This window comes from Mauremys mutica, chromosome 2 (genome assembly GCF_020497125.1).
Source record: "Mauremys mutica isolate MM-2020 ecotype Southern chromosome 2, ASM2049712v1, whole genome shotgun sequence".
In the NCBI taxonomy this organism is placed as follows: Eukaryota; Metazoa; Chordata; order Testudines; family Geoemydidae; genus Mauremys; species Mauremys mutica.
The window spans coordinates 204,070,513-204,089,726 of NC_059073.1; the positions used below are offsets into that span (position 1 = coordinate 204,070,513).

Sequence of the window (19,214 nt, forward strand, 5' to 3'; positions counted from 1 at the left end):
AATCATCAAACAAAATGGCTGGAAACTTTTCTTAAAAGTCAAGATGTGGCCCAACCCAGTGTTATTTTGGGGCTCAAGCAAATCCTCTCCAGCTCATCAGTGTTTGCTTATTACTCTTTCTGACAGGCTTCATTTGTCTCTCATCACCAGCCAGGCAGATGAATTAACAAATAGGTTTTTCCTCCTGAACTTTTCCCCTGAATCTTTAACTATTTGCTTGCTCCAAGAAACTACCGAATGGCGGAGGGGAAGGTGTTTCATTTAGAAACCATGCTCTAATGGCTGATAAATTGCCCACGGTAATTCTGTGACAAATAACACTGCTTAAAGACGAATTGTGGGTGAAAACTTTAATATGCAGTCAGGGACCCAGATGCATAAAACCCAGTTTACCTCACATTTGCTCCTTCAGTTTGTAGTTTGATTGATCATTTCAGTTATATGAGTGTGCAAATGTTGGCTAAGTTCCCTGCCAAGTGTTTGAACAAGATTTTAATACTAATGACTGTTTCGTTCAACTCTACTGACTTTCAGGTACATCATTTATGCATTTGGATGCACGCTTCCCCAGGGTTAGTGCAATATTTGTACTGGCAAAGCAAATGCAATAAATATGTAGTTGCTTTTCTTTATAGGACAGCATAATTTTTGTTTTTAATTATCTTTATGACAACAAATATTAATGGCATTTTGATGTTTAACAGTTTTTTCAATCAGTAATTTTCATTTTTGGTCATGTTGATGTTTATAAATGAACATGTTGCTGTACCAAGGGCAAATGTGCTCCACAAATAAGACTCACTGTTCTAACAAATGAACATAAATTAAATTTTGTGCTAACCCTCCTGTAGCCATTAATGCTTCCTGATTATTATAGGAGACTCAGATAATTATGATTAAAAATACTGCTCTCTTCATGAAGCGTGAAATTCACTTAGCAGAGCAGGAGCTGTAGAATGTCTCAGAACAGTGGAACCAACTCTGTGTGGGTGGATGGCCACGGAGTGATTGTGCAGGGGGACTACCTATCAGCTCTATGTAGTGGAACTGGGGGAGAGGGAAGGGGAAGGTGGCATGCTTTTCAAAGCTGCTCAAGGGATTTTGACACTGAGTCCCTATTAAAATAGGAAATGGCTGTCTAAAGTCCCGTGCTGGCTTTTGGAAATCTCAGCCTATCTCCTTATCTTGTTTATATACCAGGGGTCGGCAGCCTTTCAGAAGTGGTGTGCCAAGTCTTCATTTATTCACTCTAATTTAAGGTTTCGCATGCCAGTAATACATTTTGACATTTTCAGAAGGTCTCTTTCTATAAGTCTATAATATATAACTAAACGATTGTTGTATGTAAAGTAAATAAGGTTTTAAAAATGTTTAAGAAGCTTCATTTAAAATTAAATTAAAATGCAGAGCCCCCCGGGCTGGTGACTAGGACCCAGGCAGTGTGAGTGCCACTGAAAAACATCTTGCGTGCCGCCTTCGGCACCTGTGCCATAGGTTGCCTACACCTGTTATATACTGTGAAAACAAGAGGATTCCATGCCCATGCATTCATTGTTGTTCACTTCAGAGAATACTTTAGCAGCCCTGTAGCAAATCTGTCTTGTGAGGCCTGTGAGGAGAATGGGCTCTTAGGATCTGGTATCCATTATTCTCTTTTGACTTGGTGAAAGCAATGTGGATCAAAGTTGGAGGAAATACGCAAGCTGTGGTGTAGACTTATCTACACCCACTTACTGATGGGTTAGCCATTCTAAGTTCATACAACTTACATACTTAGGAACCAGGTGATGGTGTAAATTAGAGCTTAGTAGTATGTTGTGAGGGACTCTTTGTCTGCTTTCCAGCACTGCTTTTAAAATGTTTCATGTCTGCATCCACTGCAGCTTAGTGTCTTTATCCAGCATAGCTTGTCAGCGTTCTTGGTCTTTGAGAATTAAGTATAAGCAATACTAGAAAAGGTTTGCCAGTTTAGCTGTACCAGAAACCTTCCTCTTGTAGATGCAAGTTATACTAGCATAAAAGTGCTTTTGATGGTATAGCTAGTACCAATTCCCCCAGCGAAATAAGCTGTTCTATCAAATGCACTTTTATGCCGGTATAATAGTATTTACACTAGGACTTTTGCCAGTATAGAAATGTTGCAAAAAAAAATCACATCCCTAATTGACATTATTGTACCAAAAAAAGTTCCTAGAGTAGACCTGGCACCTCACTTCTGATCTGAATACTATAATTATTACTCCTTCTCTAAGTGACACAGATTGATTTGCCAGAAATCTCAATAATATTGAAGGGAGTTAAGTGATTCTGACTTAACAGAATTTTTTGCCAGGTGAATGAGATCAACAACGTAGCCTGTCATTTGTATTGGAACGGAAACTCTGTGGCCCATTGGCATGTTGAGACGTAAGTGAAACAGGGACCTGATGCAAAGGATAGATAAGAACAAAGAAATGAATGGAAACAGGTTACTCTGCAAGCTGTAGTGTTTGATTGTTTCAGGCAACCTCAGACACTTGTGTGCACCCTGCTTCTGTCTGCCAGAGAAATTCTGGATTGTACCTGATTCAGTTATCCAGACTACCCAAATCACTAGGAATACAAATCACTCAAGTGGAGAGAGAACTTTTATGTGTGTATCCTAGCTTCTGGCGAGGACATTCTCACTCAGTTTGTGGCAAGTTCTCAGAGTTTCAGACTTGACATGATAAGAGGAAATCAAATGTATATGAAAGAAGCAAATATTAAACACAGAGCAAAACACAAAAATGCCCCACAAAATCTTCTTTACTCTTATCCATCTTTGAGAACCACACTGTCTCCTCAGGTGTGAGTGTGAATTGTTATAGTTAGGGGTGGGACTGATCCAAGCCCCTTGATCTGAATGCCTCTGAACTCTGGGTGAAGCCTAACAGAGAGTGCACAGTTTGAGCAGTAACTCATTCCCACTCCACCTCACTTAGCTACAACTTGTTGGAAATAAATGAAACGCAAAAACCACAAAGAACAAAGTAGTTCAGTCCCCAGGTGGTTCTCCACTTTTGTTGATACCTGTCATTACTACCATAAGTGTGGAGTTAGCAAAGAGCACACATGCGCGCACACACACACACACACACATATATATGTATACGTGTGTATATATATGTGTGTGTGTGTGTATATAATATGTACACAGCAGCTTCCCTCAAGCAGAATCCCAAAGCACTTCACAAATATTGGACATACAGTCACACTGACGTGCAGACTCTTCTCGGGTGAGAGGGCGGTACTTAGGAAGGCGACTGGCATACGGCATGCTACATAATACGGCAACAGTGCATAGGGCAAGAAAAGAAAAGGACACCATGGCAATCCTCTGCTTTTACAAAAAAGTGACACAAAACCTTTAATCCAGAGAACACAAAACCACAGTCTCCTCCAAAAGAAACTCTTACCACCTCCATAAACATGGAGCCTATCCTCGACTCCCCCCGCTTCCCCACCACACACAAGGCTGCAGTAACTTCCATAATCAGAGTAGACAGAGGACAACTGGATTTAGCATCTTGTGGAAAGACAGTTTTTCCCATATAAAATGAGGGTCAGGGGATTAACAGGCCGAAATCTGCTGGAAAAAATTGGGTGCATTCTAGTGGCAATATTTATTCAAAATAACTATTGCAAATGGGAGATGCATGTATGTATTTGAGGACAGAATTTGGCCAATGGGAAGAAACTGGGCAACATTATCTTGGCTCCTTATTGGCACCTCTTGTGTACTTGTTATATGCTACAAACCAATATTTTTTAAAGATTGTCTTAGAATAAAAGCACCACAGTGCTCAATCTGTAGGCAGAATAATGTTGCATATAAAAATCTACACAAAGAACAACCTTTGCTTGAGAGAGACTCTTCTGATAGTTATTCTGATACTTTATTATTCCTCATATAGTTTGCCTTTTATTTTTGACCCTTAAATTTCTGAGTTAATTAATTTTGCTTTGATCAGTATCTACATCAAGTATAATGACAAGCTGAATTTTATCTCCAGCAAAAATGTTGATGATGGTTTCTTGAAATGCAAATGTATGCTGCTTAAAAATCCAATCTGGCATCCCAGCCACTCAGTATGGCAACATCACTTGTTTTTTCTAATGTTTTAAATCTGCCGCTTGGCAAAGGATGCTTTTCCCCACACTGGATTTCTATAACTTCATCCAGATAAATATAAACTTGCATTGAACTTTTCTACTGAGCCTTCAAGCGTAGTGGATTTAAAGCTAGCAATTATGTTCTTATGGTGGATTGTAAGAGGGATTGATAGGTCATAGTCAAAAGGAGCAGTTTGTCCTGACTAACCATTTTGATCAGCAGCAAAGCACTCACACAGTTGTGATCTGATAGTATAATTTTCCTTTCAGTTTGAAAACTGTTCAACATTAATTGATTTCTTAGTTCACTGATTCTTACAATTCACAGAAAGAAGGCAGGGATTCCTTCCACAGCAAGGTTAGTGGGGCATATTCTCAGCTCTTTCATTCCAAACGTGAATGACAAAGGCTGAGGGAATCAGGAGAATGTGCCCCTAACTGATATGACTGGTTATCAAAGATGGCCTAATAAAAGCAGAACAACACATGGGATTCATTGTAACTGTTGTGGAAGAGTATTATTTAAAAAGTAAGTTGTACAAAGGGTGGGTATTAAGATGTTGCTCTTATGAAAGTTCACAAATTTGTCTTAAATTCTGGGCCCTGTCCTGCAAGCAAGATCTTTCTCACATCAATATAGCTACCCTTTTCCCGCTACTGAAACTTTTTAATGTATTGACATTTTAATGGGTAAAAAAATAACATTTTCATACATAAAGGAAAGAGAGTATAAATATGTCCCAGAGTACACTGCCATTCGCCAACGGAGATACCCTCTCCTCAGTATCCTGCATAAATTGGATTTATATTGTTTACAATAGAGGGGAGAACAATTCCCCAACTGTGGCATAGATTCTATTCTCAATTACACCCCAGTCAACACAATTAGTAGGGATATCCGAGTGTAACTAAGGGAGGCTCCTGCACCTCCTCGACAGTGAAGGGTCTTTTGGCAAAGGAACCAGTGTGGTTCTTCTGTACAAGGATTCGAAAAGAATTCCCAGAGGTTGTGGGGGGCTTCACACCACAGTATGGTGCAGAGGTCTACTCCATAGTGGCTCTCTGTGCTTCAGCATTCATGCAAGGGCTGGGGACGGGGCTGAAAGATCTACTGTCTGAGGCCAGAGTATTTTTGTGCAGTGAGAGTGGCTTCTCAGCTGCTCCACTACCCACTTCCTTCTGCACTTTTCTCAGGCCAGTCTGTCTGGACTGAAGATTTTGGCGCAATGTAACCAAAATAAGAAAACACATCTGGACAAATTCTATAAGGGAGGCACAAAATAAGTGTGAAATGAAACCACAGGTGTAAATTAGTTGTGGTCAATGGTGCACACCAGATTTTGGATTCTGCAAAGCTGAACAAGCAAAACAAGGGCCTGATCCAAAGATGCAATGAGCTCCCAGTGACTTTCAGTATCAAGCCCTAATATTAGGTGTAGTCCCAAGTGTACTGTCAGAGTGGAGGTCTGACAAGCCAGGTTTGCTTCACAATGTACCTTGCAGATGCCTAGTCACAGATTTCTGTGACACACTACACACAGCAGGTGTTACAGATTAGTGAAGCTGCTGATAAGAACCTAGACATTGATAAAAACTAGACCTCTTGCTGTTTCCTTTTGTATCCAGACTGCCCGCTGTGTCCTAATAGTATTGCTTGAATATTTGGCAGATCCTGGCTGTGAGAGCCAGTGGTTGATGTGGATTTGACCTTCAGAGAGCATGGCACAGATTACCTCCTACTGCCATATGAGCAGGTCTCTGTATTACTGCTGTCATTCATGTTCATGGTGCCTGATGCATGTGAATTCCCTTGTGAATGGGACTGGTTGGATAGATGGCCTAGTAATATTTCTTGTTCCAAAGAGTGACACTTCCACTGCAATTGGGGGTGGCTATGTGGGTTTTGTGTGCTGCTGCCAAGTGTCAGGGATATTAGTGTACTTTCATTTGACCCACTTGTACAAATGCAGGAGAGGCTTTTCTCCTTGACATGCCCTCTTTTTGGCCAATCTGTCCCTCTGCTCTGCTATACCTCCCTGTGTAAGTAAATTGACTGCCTTTTGGACACCCACAGAAATGTGCAAGTGGATTGTGTCACAGGGTGACACTGGGCCTTTAGAGGGAGCAGGGCCGGTGTACCTGTACTTTATCAGCACACTCCAATTTGGCCAATTAAGAGGGATTTAAAGAGGGCACTTGGGACCAGAGTAGGAAGAGCAGGGCAAGAGACCCAAAGAAGGAGAGTCTGGGTGAATCAGGCCTAAGGGCAAGAGAGAGAGAGCAGATCTGAGACCTGAGACTCTCCCCACCTGTTCCCTGAGAATAAGGGGAGAAGAAGTGGGAAGTTCTCTGGAAGGGGGAGGCAGAGGGAAAGGGAAGGAGACTTGGTGGAAGAGAGATCCCATGAGTTGGAACCACAGGCTCCTGTCTAAAGCCCTGAGCCAGGGTCTGTAAGGAAAAGGATTCCAGGGGAGCCAGCCTGGGGACCCAGAGCTCTATACCAGAGCCAGGAAGGACACGAGGCATCGAGCCTAGAAACAGGCTGGGAACAGGGCCCCGCGGGTGTGCTAAAGAGAATCCCCAAAGGGAAGAGGGACCTTTTTGTTCGGTGGAGACTTTTTAGTTTCAACTTTGTTATACCAGAGGGGGTTGTGTTCGTTGTGACTTGGCCAGAGGGCTAAGTAGGGTGACCAGATGTCCTGATTTTATAGGGACAGTCCCAATTTGGGGGCCTTTTTCTTATATAGGCACCTATTACACCCCCATCCCGATTTTTCACACTTGCCCTCTGGTCACCCTAGGGCTAAGCCACATCTCCAGCACAAATTAGTGTGTGGAGAGCTGGAGAGATCGACCTCTGGGAGGGAAACTGAGGCAAAGAGTACTGGCAGTGCCACATTCAACCAGAGAACACTACAGAGCTATGACAGATGGCAAATCTGAACTGAAGTTAACCTCTTGTTTTCTGGAGACTGGGTGGTTCTTGCATCCTTACATCCTATTTCTGGCCGTCTTGAATCCAACAAATAGATTGCACTTCTGTATGAGTTGTTGAATTTTGTCCACTGTCACTAAGACAGCGTGGCTAAGATATTAATCCCAAATCTTAAACTGAGCTGGACTTCATCTAAGAAAATAAATGGTGCCCTGGAGCAAAATAAATGAACTCTTGCAACTGGAGTTTCATACATGGTGATTAGATAATTGATTATTAGTCCAATAAAAAGTAGTGAGTGATTTATTTGTAGATCCATCCTTCATTTTTGTGCCATGACTAATGACAGAAAGAGAGAAAATATTTGGGGAAAAATATATAGGTAATGCAAAATTGATATATTTTGTTTTTCTCTTGCTGTTTTAGATGGGGCTGAATAAGGCTGTAAGGAAAGCAAACAGGATTGTCAGGAATTCCAAAATTCTGGTAAGAAATAAGGGTCAAAAGGTATTTTATGTTGTGACTGCATTTATTAGGGATAGGTGGCCTCAATTTGCATAATTTCAAAACTGAACCTCATAAATTTGAAATGCTGACTCAGACTTTAGTATTAATTGGTTCTGCACTGTGGTTAGGTGAGACTGAATACAGGAATTAAGGAGCAAAGAGAACATCTAGTGTAAAAATAGGTGGAAAATACAGCAGAATGCAAAACAAATACAGAGAGACTGTATGGGAAAATAAAAGACAGAGCCAGCAAGATCAAAACTGTAATGAAAAGTAAGAGTCTAGATCCTCTCAAGCTGTAAATAGGTATAGCAGATTTACACATCAGCTCTGGTGCAGTACCATACTGGCACACCACTGGTGCTTGTTTAACTCTTTGATGATCCATCCATCCTTAATACATAGCATTTTTTAAAAAAGAGGAGAGGGGGAAATAAAAAAGCTAGAATTATATGAATAAAAGCCTGCTGAGCTCTAATTAGTTTTATTAAGCCTGCCAACCTGATAATGGCTCAAAAAGCTCCCTGGACTCAGAAGCTCCCTGAACTCAGACTCAGTGCCCATATTCAGATCCTCATCTGAATGTTTACTGCTGCATTATGCCTCATTATTATTTATTACGATGTTGTTTGTGTTTGTTTATGCACAACCCAGTGCTGCCAGCATCACTCGTGTTGAATAGTGCTCACTCACACAGGTAACCTCATTGAACCCTATAGGGCCTCCATGTGTGTGTAAGGATGACAGGAATCCAGGTAATAAACACAAAACACCATGATGCTGCAGTGCTTAGAAGTCATAGAATATCAGGGTTGGAAGGGACCTCAGGAGGTCATCTAGTCCTACCCCCTGCTCAAAGCAGGACCAGTTCCCAACTAAATCATCCCAGCCAGGGCTTTGTCAAGCCTGACCTTAAAAACCTCTAAGGAAGGAGATTTCACCACCTCCCCAGGTAACCCATTCCAGTGCTTCACCACCGTCCTAGTGAAAAAGTTTTTACTAATATCCAACCTAAATCTCCCTCACTGCAACTTGAGACCATTACTCCTTGTTCTAAGTCTGCTTCAGTAGCCAAATGTCAGATGTTTTGGTTCAAATCCTATTTAGATTCTTTACAGAAGCAGAAGTTTCCAGAGCCCTTCAGTTCTGTCCAGGACTCTTCCTCCAGCTGGGTCTCCAGATCTGTGGCTGCTCCAGCCCTGCTTAGTATCAGGGGGTAGCTGTGTTAGTCTGTATCCACAAAATCAACAAGGAGTCCAGTGGCACTTTAAAGACTAACAGATTTATTTGGGCATAAGCTTTTGTGGGTAAAACACCTCACTTCTTCAGATGCATGGAGTGAAAGTTACAGATGCAGGCATTATATAATGACACATGAAGAGAAGGGAGTTACCTCACAAGTGGAGAACCAGTGTTGACAGGGCCAATTCAATCAGGATGGATGTAGTCCACTCCCAATAATAGATGAGGAGGTGTTAATTCCAGGAGAGGCAAAGCTGCTTTTGTAATGAGCCAGCCACTCCCAGTCCCTATTCAAGCCCAAATTAATGATGGCAAGTTTGCAAATGAATTGTAGTTCTGCTGTTTCTCTTTGAAGTCTAGTATTAGAGGGGTAGCCGTGTTAGTCTGGATCAGTAAAAGCAGCAAAGAGTCCTGTGGCACCTTATAGACTAACAGATGTTTTGGAGCATGAGCTTTCGTGGGTGAATACCCACTTCGTCGGATGCATGTAATGGAAATTTCCAGGGGCAGGTATATATAAGCAAGCACCCATGAAAGCTCATGCTCCAAAACGTCTGTTAGTCTATAAGGTGCCACAGGACTCTTTGCTCCTCTTTGAAGTCTGTTTCTGAAGTTTTTTTGTTCAAGAATAGTTACTTTTAAATCTGTTAGAGAATGTCCAGGGAGATTGAAGTGTTCACCTACTGGCTTTTGTATGTTACCATTCCTGATGTCTGATTTGTCCTTTTACGTAGGGACTGTCTGGTTTGGTCAATGTGTGTTTCAGTTACACTTTTCTTCCTAACCCACCATCACTCCAACCTTTTCTGCATGTGCAGACCTCTGGCTAGTAGAGATAGGCCTGAACCAAATCCCTGGATCTGAACACCCCTGCATTTTGGGGTTCTTTGAAATCCAAACATGTTTATGGTGGGTTGAACCAAACAAAAGGTCTGGCTCCAACCAGCCTTGAACACTAGAGTTTGAAACCTCACATTTTGAGCCTTGCACCCATCTCTAATTGATAGCCCCGAAAGGAAGTGCAACTTTTTTGCTGGTGGCTAGCTATGCCTTCAGTTTTATGAGTCAAGTAAGCCATGGAGTTTGCTTCCAATTTTCTTCAGGCATTTGATTACTGAACAAACATTTTTTGCTCTTTGTGAAGAAATTATTGATATTGTTTCTTCCTGAATCCTCACTGTGATGCTGCTCACAGGAATGAAAATTGAGATTCCTAATTAGCCATTGGGCTACTGCCAAGCTGTGATGCCAAGGAAATAAACAATACACTGTAAATAAGGGTTTCAGCTCATGTGGAGCAGCAACAACAGGACCATGCTCATTATACTTTCCATTGAATATCATGTTATTGATGGTCAAATATTTCCTCCCAAATTGCATGAGGTTTCTATTTTTTCCCATCGCTGGAGAAATGTAAAACTGTATAAGGTTTGGGGTTCAGTAATGCAGAGGCCTCAGCCTGCTTAGTGTCCTGGGGAAAAAAACATTTTAACCTTATATTAAAGACACAGAAGAAAAGAGTTAAAGCATTTGAAATGTAAAGTGCTAAGCAAGGCTTTCACTTTCACTTTAAGAACATCCCTTGCTCACATTCCCTTTAGCTGGAGAGAATTTTTTGACAGTCTTTTACATGATGTTAAAGAGGGGGAGGTCAGGGGGAAGAGAAAAGGTTAGTTGAGAGGGACTGGAACCATTGTTGCTGCAGCTGCTGTTAAAGTCCAGTCGCATTGCCTAAAAGACAAAACAAGACACATACACAAGAGGGGAGAGAAAAGAACAGCAAACATAGAAAACACAGTTTCTGTCTCTGGTGTTGACTCTCTCTTGCAATCTCACTGCTCGAGAAACACATGCATGGAACACAGTCTTATCAGCCACTCTAAAACCTGGCAATTTGGGCCAGGATTGGGCTGTGTGGGGCATTGTTTTTATCTGCCTCTCTGGTCACAGGCTTACAATAGCATTGTGAAATATGCAATCTTGGCGGGCTAAGCCAGCCTCTTATTAGATGGAAGGATCCAGGAGAGGGATAGGAATGAGAAGAAATAAGGTGGGGAAGGAAAAGGACACACTGAAGAGAAAGGGAGTGAAAAAGTCTCACATCCCAGGTGGTTGTCAGGATTTAGCTGCGGCCAGTGGAGGTGGTGATGTCATCTGGGTCCCTCTCTCAGGCCTAGTCTTGTCAGGACATATCTCAGGATTAGGAAGAAGACAGCCCGGTGGTGACTGGGTCCCAGGAGACAGTGGTGGTGGTGGTAGCCATGATGGTAAAGCTTGCTCCTGCTGGTTCACCCATCTCCCAGTCAGTAGCTGTTAATGGACAAATTCTTCTTCCTTTCCCCACAAAATCGTCTTTTCTTTTAAGGGTGCCAAGAGGGAATGATGGGCAGAGCAGTTCACCCACTCATTTTGTTCACCAATTAAGCCTAATTTCTGACACACCAATTTTGGTCCATTGATTTTTCGGTCCCATGTCTCTTTGTTTCCATGAGTTATACCAGTTGACCTTTTTGTTTGAATTCATTCATTCTTTCTGTCTCCTGTTTGGACCTTTTCCCATCAACGTTTTGGTGTTACAGGTTATTGTGACCTTTTATGAATTTTCACTCACTTTTCACAGTTGAGCTCACAATTAGGGTAAATTTATAGGCTCATTTATCACAACAGGACTAGGCAGATGATGGCCCTGAGACAGGATGAACAATCTGTCAGTTATTCCTCAAAATACTAGTTCTCTCATTCACTGCTCAATGAATAATGAGCATGAATTGTTTAACACAGACAACTACATGATCCCATATAAAAATTGCATTAAAATAATTTTTTTAATAAATTGGTTAGGCCCATCCTGTAGTTAATCCTAGCACACTTCTAGCAATTACCTCACAGTTATCCTTATTGAAACATATTTTAAAGCTACAAATTAATTAAAATTAATATAATTTCCAAGCATTTAATTATCTTTTTTGACTTTCCATACGAAAAAATGCAACCATACACTTTCAGTCTGATCAAGTTTTATTTTAGATTAAGGGTAACAACAAAGAAGAAAACAAAAGGTAAGATCACTCTTCAGAGAGCACAGTGTGTGTGTGTGTGTGGTCTCTGTAAAATGCTGCATCCAGTGTGCTTCCCAAAATGGCAGCTGACCCAGCAGACAGGCAGATTTGTCAGAAAATTGCCTGAGCAACTAAAAAAATGTCTGAATAGAAGATCATTTCAAATCATACCCTGTTTCTTTAAGCACAGCCCTGTATAGAGAGCAGGGGGAGCTGCATTTCCCCAAAGGGAGCCAGAGAGAGTGCCCTTGTGTGCACAGGGTGTGTGTAGGCTGTATGATGGTGCAGTCTGCTCCCCTCAATTCACCAACCCTGTACTGTGGGCCTGTGTGTGTATGTTGGGGGTGGGATTGTGGGGGTGTAGCCATCTCCTTCTACCCGCTAGGGACACAGAGATGAAAGTATCCCTGCAGTCCCCTGAGTGAAAGTACTTCAGTTGTTAGCTAGCCTGCTCATGGGCTATGCAAGGGGAGGAGACCTATTGTATACACATAGAAGAACTAGCTATAATCTCTTTTTTGTGTCTTCAAAGTCTTCAATGCAACCATCACCTCAGCTGCTTCTGCCCAAGGTGGGATGTCTGCTGTATATGTGAAATCTTTGAAGTTAATGTGGCCTCAGTTTGAAGCTGTTTTAAAATGACAAACCAAAGGGGGGAGGGAGTTTCTGTTCTACTTACAGCGAAGTTTGGACTTAAATTTGACTGTAATTTATTTAAAGCACCAGATTTTCTTTCCAAAGAGGCTTCAAATGTGGCTGTGTTAACATCAAAGGCTTTTGCACACTGCAGAACATTGTGACTTAGGGCTTATTTACACTGGCACTTTACAGCGCTGCAACTTTCTCGCTCAGGGTGTGAAAAAACACTCCCCTGAGCGCAGCAAGTTTCAGCGCTTTAAAGCGCCAGTGTAGACAGTGTGCCAGCGCTGGGAGCCACGCTCCCAGTGCTGGTAGCTACACCCCTTATGGAGGTGAGTTTAATGTTGCCCTTAGGCTGAAACTGAAAAGCTGACAGCTTGAGTGAAGCTTAAGGTGCTAAAAAATATTTTACAATCCCTGTTGCTTCTGTATTCCTCATTTGGATTAGATTTACATGAGGGGGGGAGTCATTTAAAAAGTCAGATATATTTGTGCAAAGGTTATTTTACCAAACTAAGTACAGTATATCCACACCTCCAAAGTTGTTTAAAACAATTACACAAGTTAGTTGGGATGTGTGTTGTGTGTGTGTGTGTAAACCTCAGCTTTGTAAGTGGTATAGCATGTTAAAGTATCCCTTTATTGTGTGATATTTACACCTATTCATAGATTCCAAGCCCAGAACAAACTATTTGTGATAAGCTACTCTGACCTCCTGCATAATACACGCCAGAGAACTTCTCCCAAATAATTTCTTGAGCGTATCTTTTAGAAAAACATCCAATCTTGATTTAAAAATTGTCAGTGAGGAAGAATCTACCATGACCCTTGGTAAATTGTTCCAATGGTTAATTATCCTCACTGTTAAAATTTTACGCCCTATGTCCATTCTGAATTTATCTAGCTTCAATTTCCTGACATTTGATTGTGCTGAAGAGCCTATTATTAAATATTTATTCCCTATGTGGATACTTACAGACTATGATCAAGTCACCCCTTAACCTTCTCTTTGTTAAATAAGAACATAAGAATGCCCCTACTGGGTCAGACCAAAGGTCCATCTAGCCCAGTATCCTGTCTTCCGACAGTGGCCAGTGCCAGGTGCCCCAGAGGGAATGAACAGAAGAGGGAATCAAGTGATCCATCCCCTGTCGCTCATTCCCAGCTTCTGGCAAACAGAGGCTAGGGACACCATTCCTGCCCATCCTGGCTAATAGCCATTGATGGACCTATTCTCCATGAATTTATCTAGTTCTTTTTTGAACCCTGTTATGGTCTTGGCCTTCAGAACATCCTTTGACAAGGAGTTCCACAGGTTGACTGTGAAGAAATACTTCTTCCTATTTGTTTTAAACCTGCTGCCTATTAATTTCATTTGGTGACCCCTAGTTCTTATGTTATTAGAAATAGTAAACAACACTTCCTTATCTATTTTATCTACACCAGTCATGATTTTATAGACCTCAATCATATCTCCTCTTAGCCATCTCCTTTCCAAGCTGAAAAGTCCCAGTCTTATTAATCTCTCCTCATACAGGAGCTGTTCCATATCCCTAATAATTTTTGTTGCCCTTTTCTGAACCTTTTCCAATTCCAGTATATCTTTTTTTGAGATGAGACGACCACATCCGCACACAATATTCAAGATGTGGGTGTACCATGGATTTATATAGAGGCAACATGATATTTTCTGTCCTATTATCTATACCTTTCTTTCTAGATGAGCTCTTTGAGTCTATCACTATAAAGCCTGTTTTCTAATACTTTAATCATTTTCGTGGCTCTTCTCTGAACCCTCTCCAATTAGCACCTTGAATTGTTGGCACCAGAACTGGACATAGTATTCCAGCAGCTGTCACGCCAGTGCCAAAAACAGAGATAAAGTAACCTCTCTGTTCCTACTCGAGATTCCCCTGTTTATGCATCCCAGGATTGCATTAGCTCTTATGGCCACAGCATCACATTGGGAGCTCATATTCAGCTGATTATCCACCACTACCCCTAAGTCTTTCTCTGAGTCATTACTTTCTAAGATAGAATCCCCCATTCTGTAAATATAGGCTACATTCTTTGTTCTTGGATACATATATTTACATTTAGCCATATTAAAATGCATATTGCTTGCTGCACCCAGTTTACCAAGTAATCCAGATCACTCTGAATCAGTGACTTGCCCTCTTCATTATTTGTCACTCCTCCAATTTTGTGCCATCTGCAAACTTTATCTGTGATGATTATATGTTTTCTTCCCGGTCATTGATAAAAATATTAAATAGCATAGGGCCCCCCCCCTTGGAAGGACACCCGCTTGATGATGATTCCCTATTTACAATTACATTTTGAGACTTATCAGTTAGCTAGTTTTTAATCCACTTAACGTGTGCCATGTTCATTTTATATTGTTCTAGTTTTTAATCAAAATGTTGTGCAGTACCAAGTCAAATGCCTTATAGAAGTCTAAGTAAATTATGTCAACACTATTACCTTAATCAACCAAACTTGTAATCTAATCAGAAAAAGATATTGAGTTAGTTTGACAGGATCTATTTTCCATAAACCCATGTTGATTTGCATTAATTACATTACCGTCCTCTAGTTCGTTATTAATCGAGTCCCCTATCAGCAGCTCCCATTATCTTGCTGGGATTGATGTCAGACTTAACAGGCTATAATTACCCACGTCATCCTGTTTAGCCTGTTTAAAAATTGGCATATTAGCTTTCTTCCAGCCTTCTGGAACTTGGCCAGTGCTGCAAAACTTATTGAAAAACACCATTAACAGTTCAGCGAGCTCCTCAGCCAACTCTATTAAAACTCTTGCATCCAAGTTATCTGGACTTACTGATTTAAAAATGTCTAACTTTAGCAGCTTCTGTTGAATATCCCACAGAGATACTTGTGGGATGGAAAAAGTGCTATCACCACTCAATGCGACTATATCAGTTTTTTCTCCAAATATAGAACAGAACTATTTTATGAACACTTCTGCTTTTTCTGCATTATTATTGATAATTCTACCATTTCCATCTAGTAATGGACCAATACCATTGTCAGGGTTTCTTTTTATTTCTCATATATTTAAAAAACTCCTTCTTATTGTCCTTAACTCTGCTGGCCATAGATTTATCCTTGTGTCCCTTATCAATTTTCTACAATTCCTAATTTCTGATTTATATTCATTACTATCCACTTCCCCTTTCTTCCATTTGATATATATACACATACATATACATATACTAGATGCCACAAAAGCCATAGTCCCACATCTGGTACAGAGGGGAAGTGAAGGCATCTATCTATCTATCTATCTATCTATCTATCTATCTATCTATCTATCTATCTATCTATCTATCTATCTATCTCTGTATATGTATATGTATAGATATATAAATAGCTGCCTTCACTTCCCCTCTATACCATTTTTTTTTAACCAGTACAGCCTTCTTCCTCTAATGTGGGATCGTGGCTTTTGGGCATCTAGTAAAGTGTTCTTAAATAATTCCCAATCCAGTTATCTTCCTCCTACCTGATTTGGCTCATAATTGTTTTCAGCTTTGTGAAATTAGTCCTGTTAAAGCATCAAGTATATATATATATATATATTACTGATCTGAACTTTATTCTGCTTGCACATTATAAATGTAACCAAGTCATGATCACTTGTACCTAAGCTACCATTAATTTTTAGGTCTGTGATCAGTTTTTCTTTGACTGTTAGGACAGATCTAATAAAGCATTCCCCTGTGTTGGATGCAACACTTTTTGAGTTAGGAAATTGTGATCTATAATGTTCAGAAATTACAAGGATGTTTTAGTTCTGGCAGCATATGTCATTCAAATTGAAGTCCACCATGATCACACAGCTTTTTTTCCTAGACATTATAGATTGGGTGTGTAAGAAGGCAGTCATCCTGTTCTCCTGTGTGATTTGATGGTGTGTAGCAGACATGAACTAATACCCAATCTTGTGCTTTATCTGTTTGGACATTGATCCAGAAGCATTCAAGATCATTTTCTTCCAAGTTGTCAGTGACTGGAAACAAGTAATACCATTTTTGACATAGAGTGTCACTCCCACTCCCTTTTTGCCTACTTAATTCTTCTTAAATAGGTTATAACCATTGATTTTAACACCAATAGTGTGAATCATCCCACCAGGTTTCAGTAATAACAACCAGATTTAATTATGATCATAAATAAGCAATTCCAATTTCTCTTGTTTGTAACCCAGCTCCTAGCATTGATGTATAGGCAATTCAAGAATTTATTGAATATCAGATGCTGATGGTAGTTGGCCATTCACTATGCACCCAGTACATGTGGTTACCTTCCAATCATGTGTTATTGCTTGAGCAAATCTGTTTCCTTCCATCCTAATCCCTGCCAGCAGGGGCATGTTGAGTCCTAAACACAGCAGAACTGGTGCACTGCTACAGTATTGGGAGTCAGGATGCAGGGATCCCACACAGGAGGTCTGAGTCCTCTTGTATGCTGCAGAGCACAGCACCATGAGAGATAAGTTAGGGGTTAAAGTAGGATGGGACTGGTGGATCTGTGACTGTGATTGCCATGCTGACCAATATTGTTTCCTTGTACTCCTCCATCTGTCTGTCTGTCCAGGGCTGGCCAGGGCCGGCTCCAGACGCCAGCGCGCCAAGCGCGCGCGTGGGGCGGCATTTTGCTGGCAGGGCGGCAGGCGGCTCCGGCGGACCTTCCGCAGTCATGCCTGCGGGAGGTCCACCGGAGCCCCGGGACCAGCGGACCTCCCGCAGGCATGACTGCGGAGGGTGCGCTGGTGCCGCGGCTCCGGTGGACCTGCCGCAGGCATGACTGCGGAGGGTCCGGTGGTCCCGCGGCTCGGCTGGACCTCCCGCAGGCATGCCTGCGGATGCTCCACCGGAGCCGCGGGACCAGCGGACCCTCCGCAGGCATGTCTGCAAGAGGTCCCCCAGAGCCGCGGGACCGGCGACCGGCAGCGCGTCCCCTGCGGTGCGCCGGCCTGCTTGGGGCGGCCAAAATCCTAGAGCCGCCCCTGGGGCTGGCACTTCCATTAGGCGACCCTAGGCGGTCGCTAGGGCACCAGGATTCAGGGGGCGGCATTTTGTGTGCTCTCCACGGGGCGCGCGGGAGCTTCCGGTTCCACTCCTGTCATGCCGCCGAAGAAGGACCCTCCACCAACGTGCCACGGAAAACAGCGGCAGGCAATTGAGCAGCTCAATGACTGCCACTGTTGCCTGCGGCACGATGGGAGCGGAACTGGAAGCTCCCGCACGCCCCGTGGGGAGCGCACAAAATGCCGCCCCCTGAATTCTGCCTAGGGCTCCAGAAACTCTGGCGCCGCTCCTGTGTCTGTCCATCTGTTGTCTCTTGTTTTATACTTAGATTGTAAGTTCTTTGGGGGCAGAGACAGTCTCTTTGTTCTGTACAGCACCTAACACAAGGAGGTCCTAGTCCATGACTAGGGCTCCTAGGCTCTATAGTATTGAAAATAATAATAACAACAATAATCATCCTCCATGGCCTGAGGAAAAGATGTTGTTCAAGCTGTTCATGCTTACACCCTACAAACCTCCTTAGCCCACAGCCCAGTTACTCAGGCTGTGCACTGACAAAAGATTTTAGCCCTTCATATTTATAGTCCATTTGAATATATGGTAGGTCATACTAGCAACATGTGCATTAAATTAATGCCCCATTTACATTATGTGAGTATTTCTTTGACGTAAGCATGTACCAGTAAGTGCTACTTCATTCTGGGATATTAGGATTACTCATTATCCTCCACATTTGGTTTGTCTCCAATGAAGGTCATGTATTGTAAAATGGATTTACCTTGGAGCATAATTTTCTACAGGTGGTAAACAAGGCCCTGCCCTTGGTTTTCTATGTAAGAATCCCATTAAAAACCAATGGATGCACTATGTACACATTCATCCCCTTAAATTATCCTCCTTTTGAGCCTGACCCTGCATCCCTTGCTCACCCAAAACTCCCACTGAGCATTCAGGAACAAGATTTATGTTCAATGAACACTTCCACAATTCCTGGTAAGTATCATTGTCACTTGTTCTATTCTCATGCAAGATGCAGATGGTTTATAAAACACTGATTTTATTAAAGTGAATAATCCTGGTAAATGACCATTTTCCCCCAGGAAATTGTTCATCCCCTTTAATTTTGTGACAACCATTACACAAGCAGCTGGAAAGTACATGAGCTATATGAACTAATGCACTGTTCTCTTTTCCTAGAAGAACACAGCCGGCTTTTCAAGTATATGTGCACTTCCCGTTCTGGTCAAGCTGTGTGAGAAGATTAAATAGTATGTATGATATTTCCAGTCCTTAATGGCCGACTTCATAATATTTGGGGCACTTGTTCCTTTTAATAACTAAAACAAAAAAAAAATCTTCAGCTTTAAAAGGGCTTTGTTCTCCTCCTGTAGCTGACAACCTTGTTTTCCATCAGAAACATTCTTTAGAAAGTACAGCAGTTAAGGTACATATTGCTCCTAGAAGAAGATGCTGGAAATGAATTTGAGTATTTTTAGTACTGAAAACAAAAGCACAATGACAGTGGCGGTAAGAGGACATGCAGGCCCTGTCCCAAACTCGGGGTATCCTGGCATCTTCCCACCCAGATTCCATGTCCACAAGCCAGGTTATCATCTAGTACCACTTTTCCTCTCAGATTTCCTG

At 41.8% G+C, this 19,214-nt stretch overlaps 1 protein-coding gene across 4 annotated transcripts in view; it reads left to right on the forward strand.

The window, feature by feature from the left end:
• Positions 1–19,214, forward strand: part of AOAH (acyloxyacyl hydrolase) — a 109,771-nt gene that overhangs the window by 25,148 nt on the left and 65,409 nt on the right. For all 4 annotated transcript variants that reach the window (XM_045005809.1, XM_045005811.1, XM_045005810.1 and 1 more), the window contains exons 6-7: positions 7,496–7,555; positions 18,768–18,838. In XM_045005809.1, the coding sequence (XP_044861744.1) occupies positions 7,496–7,555; positions 18,768–18,838 (131 nt within the window). The remainder of the gene's footprint in view (positions 1–7,495; positions 7,556–18,767; positions 18,839–19,214) is intronic.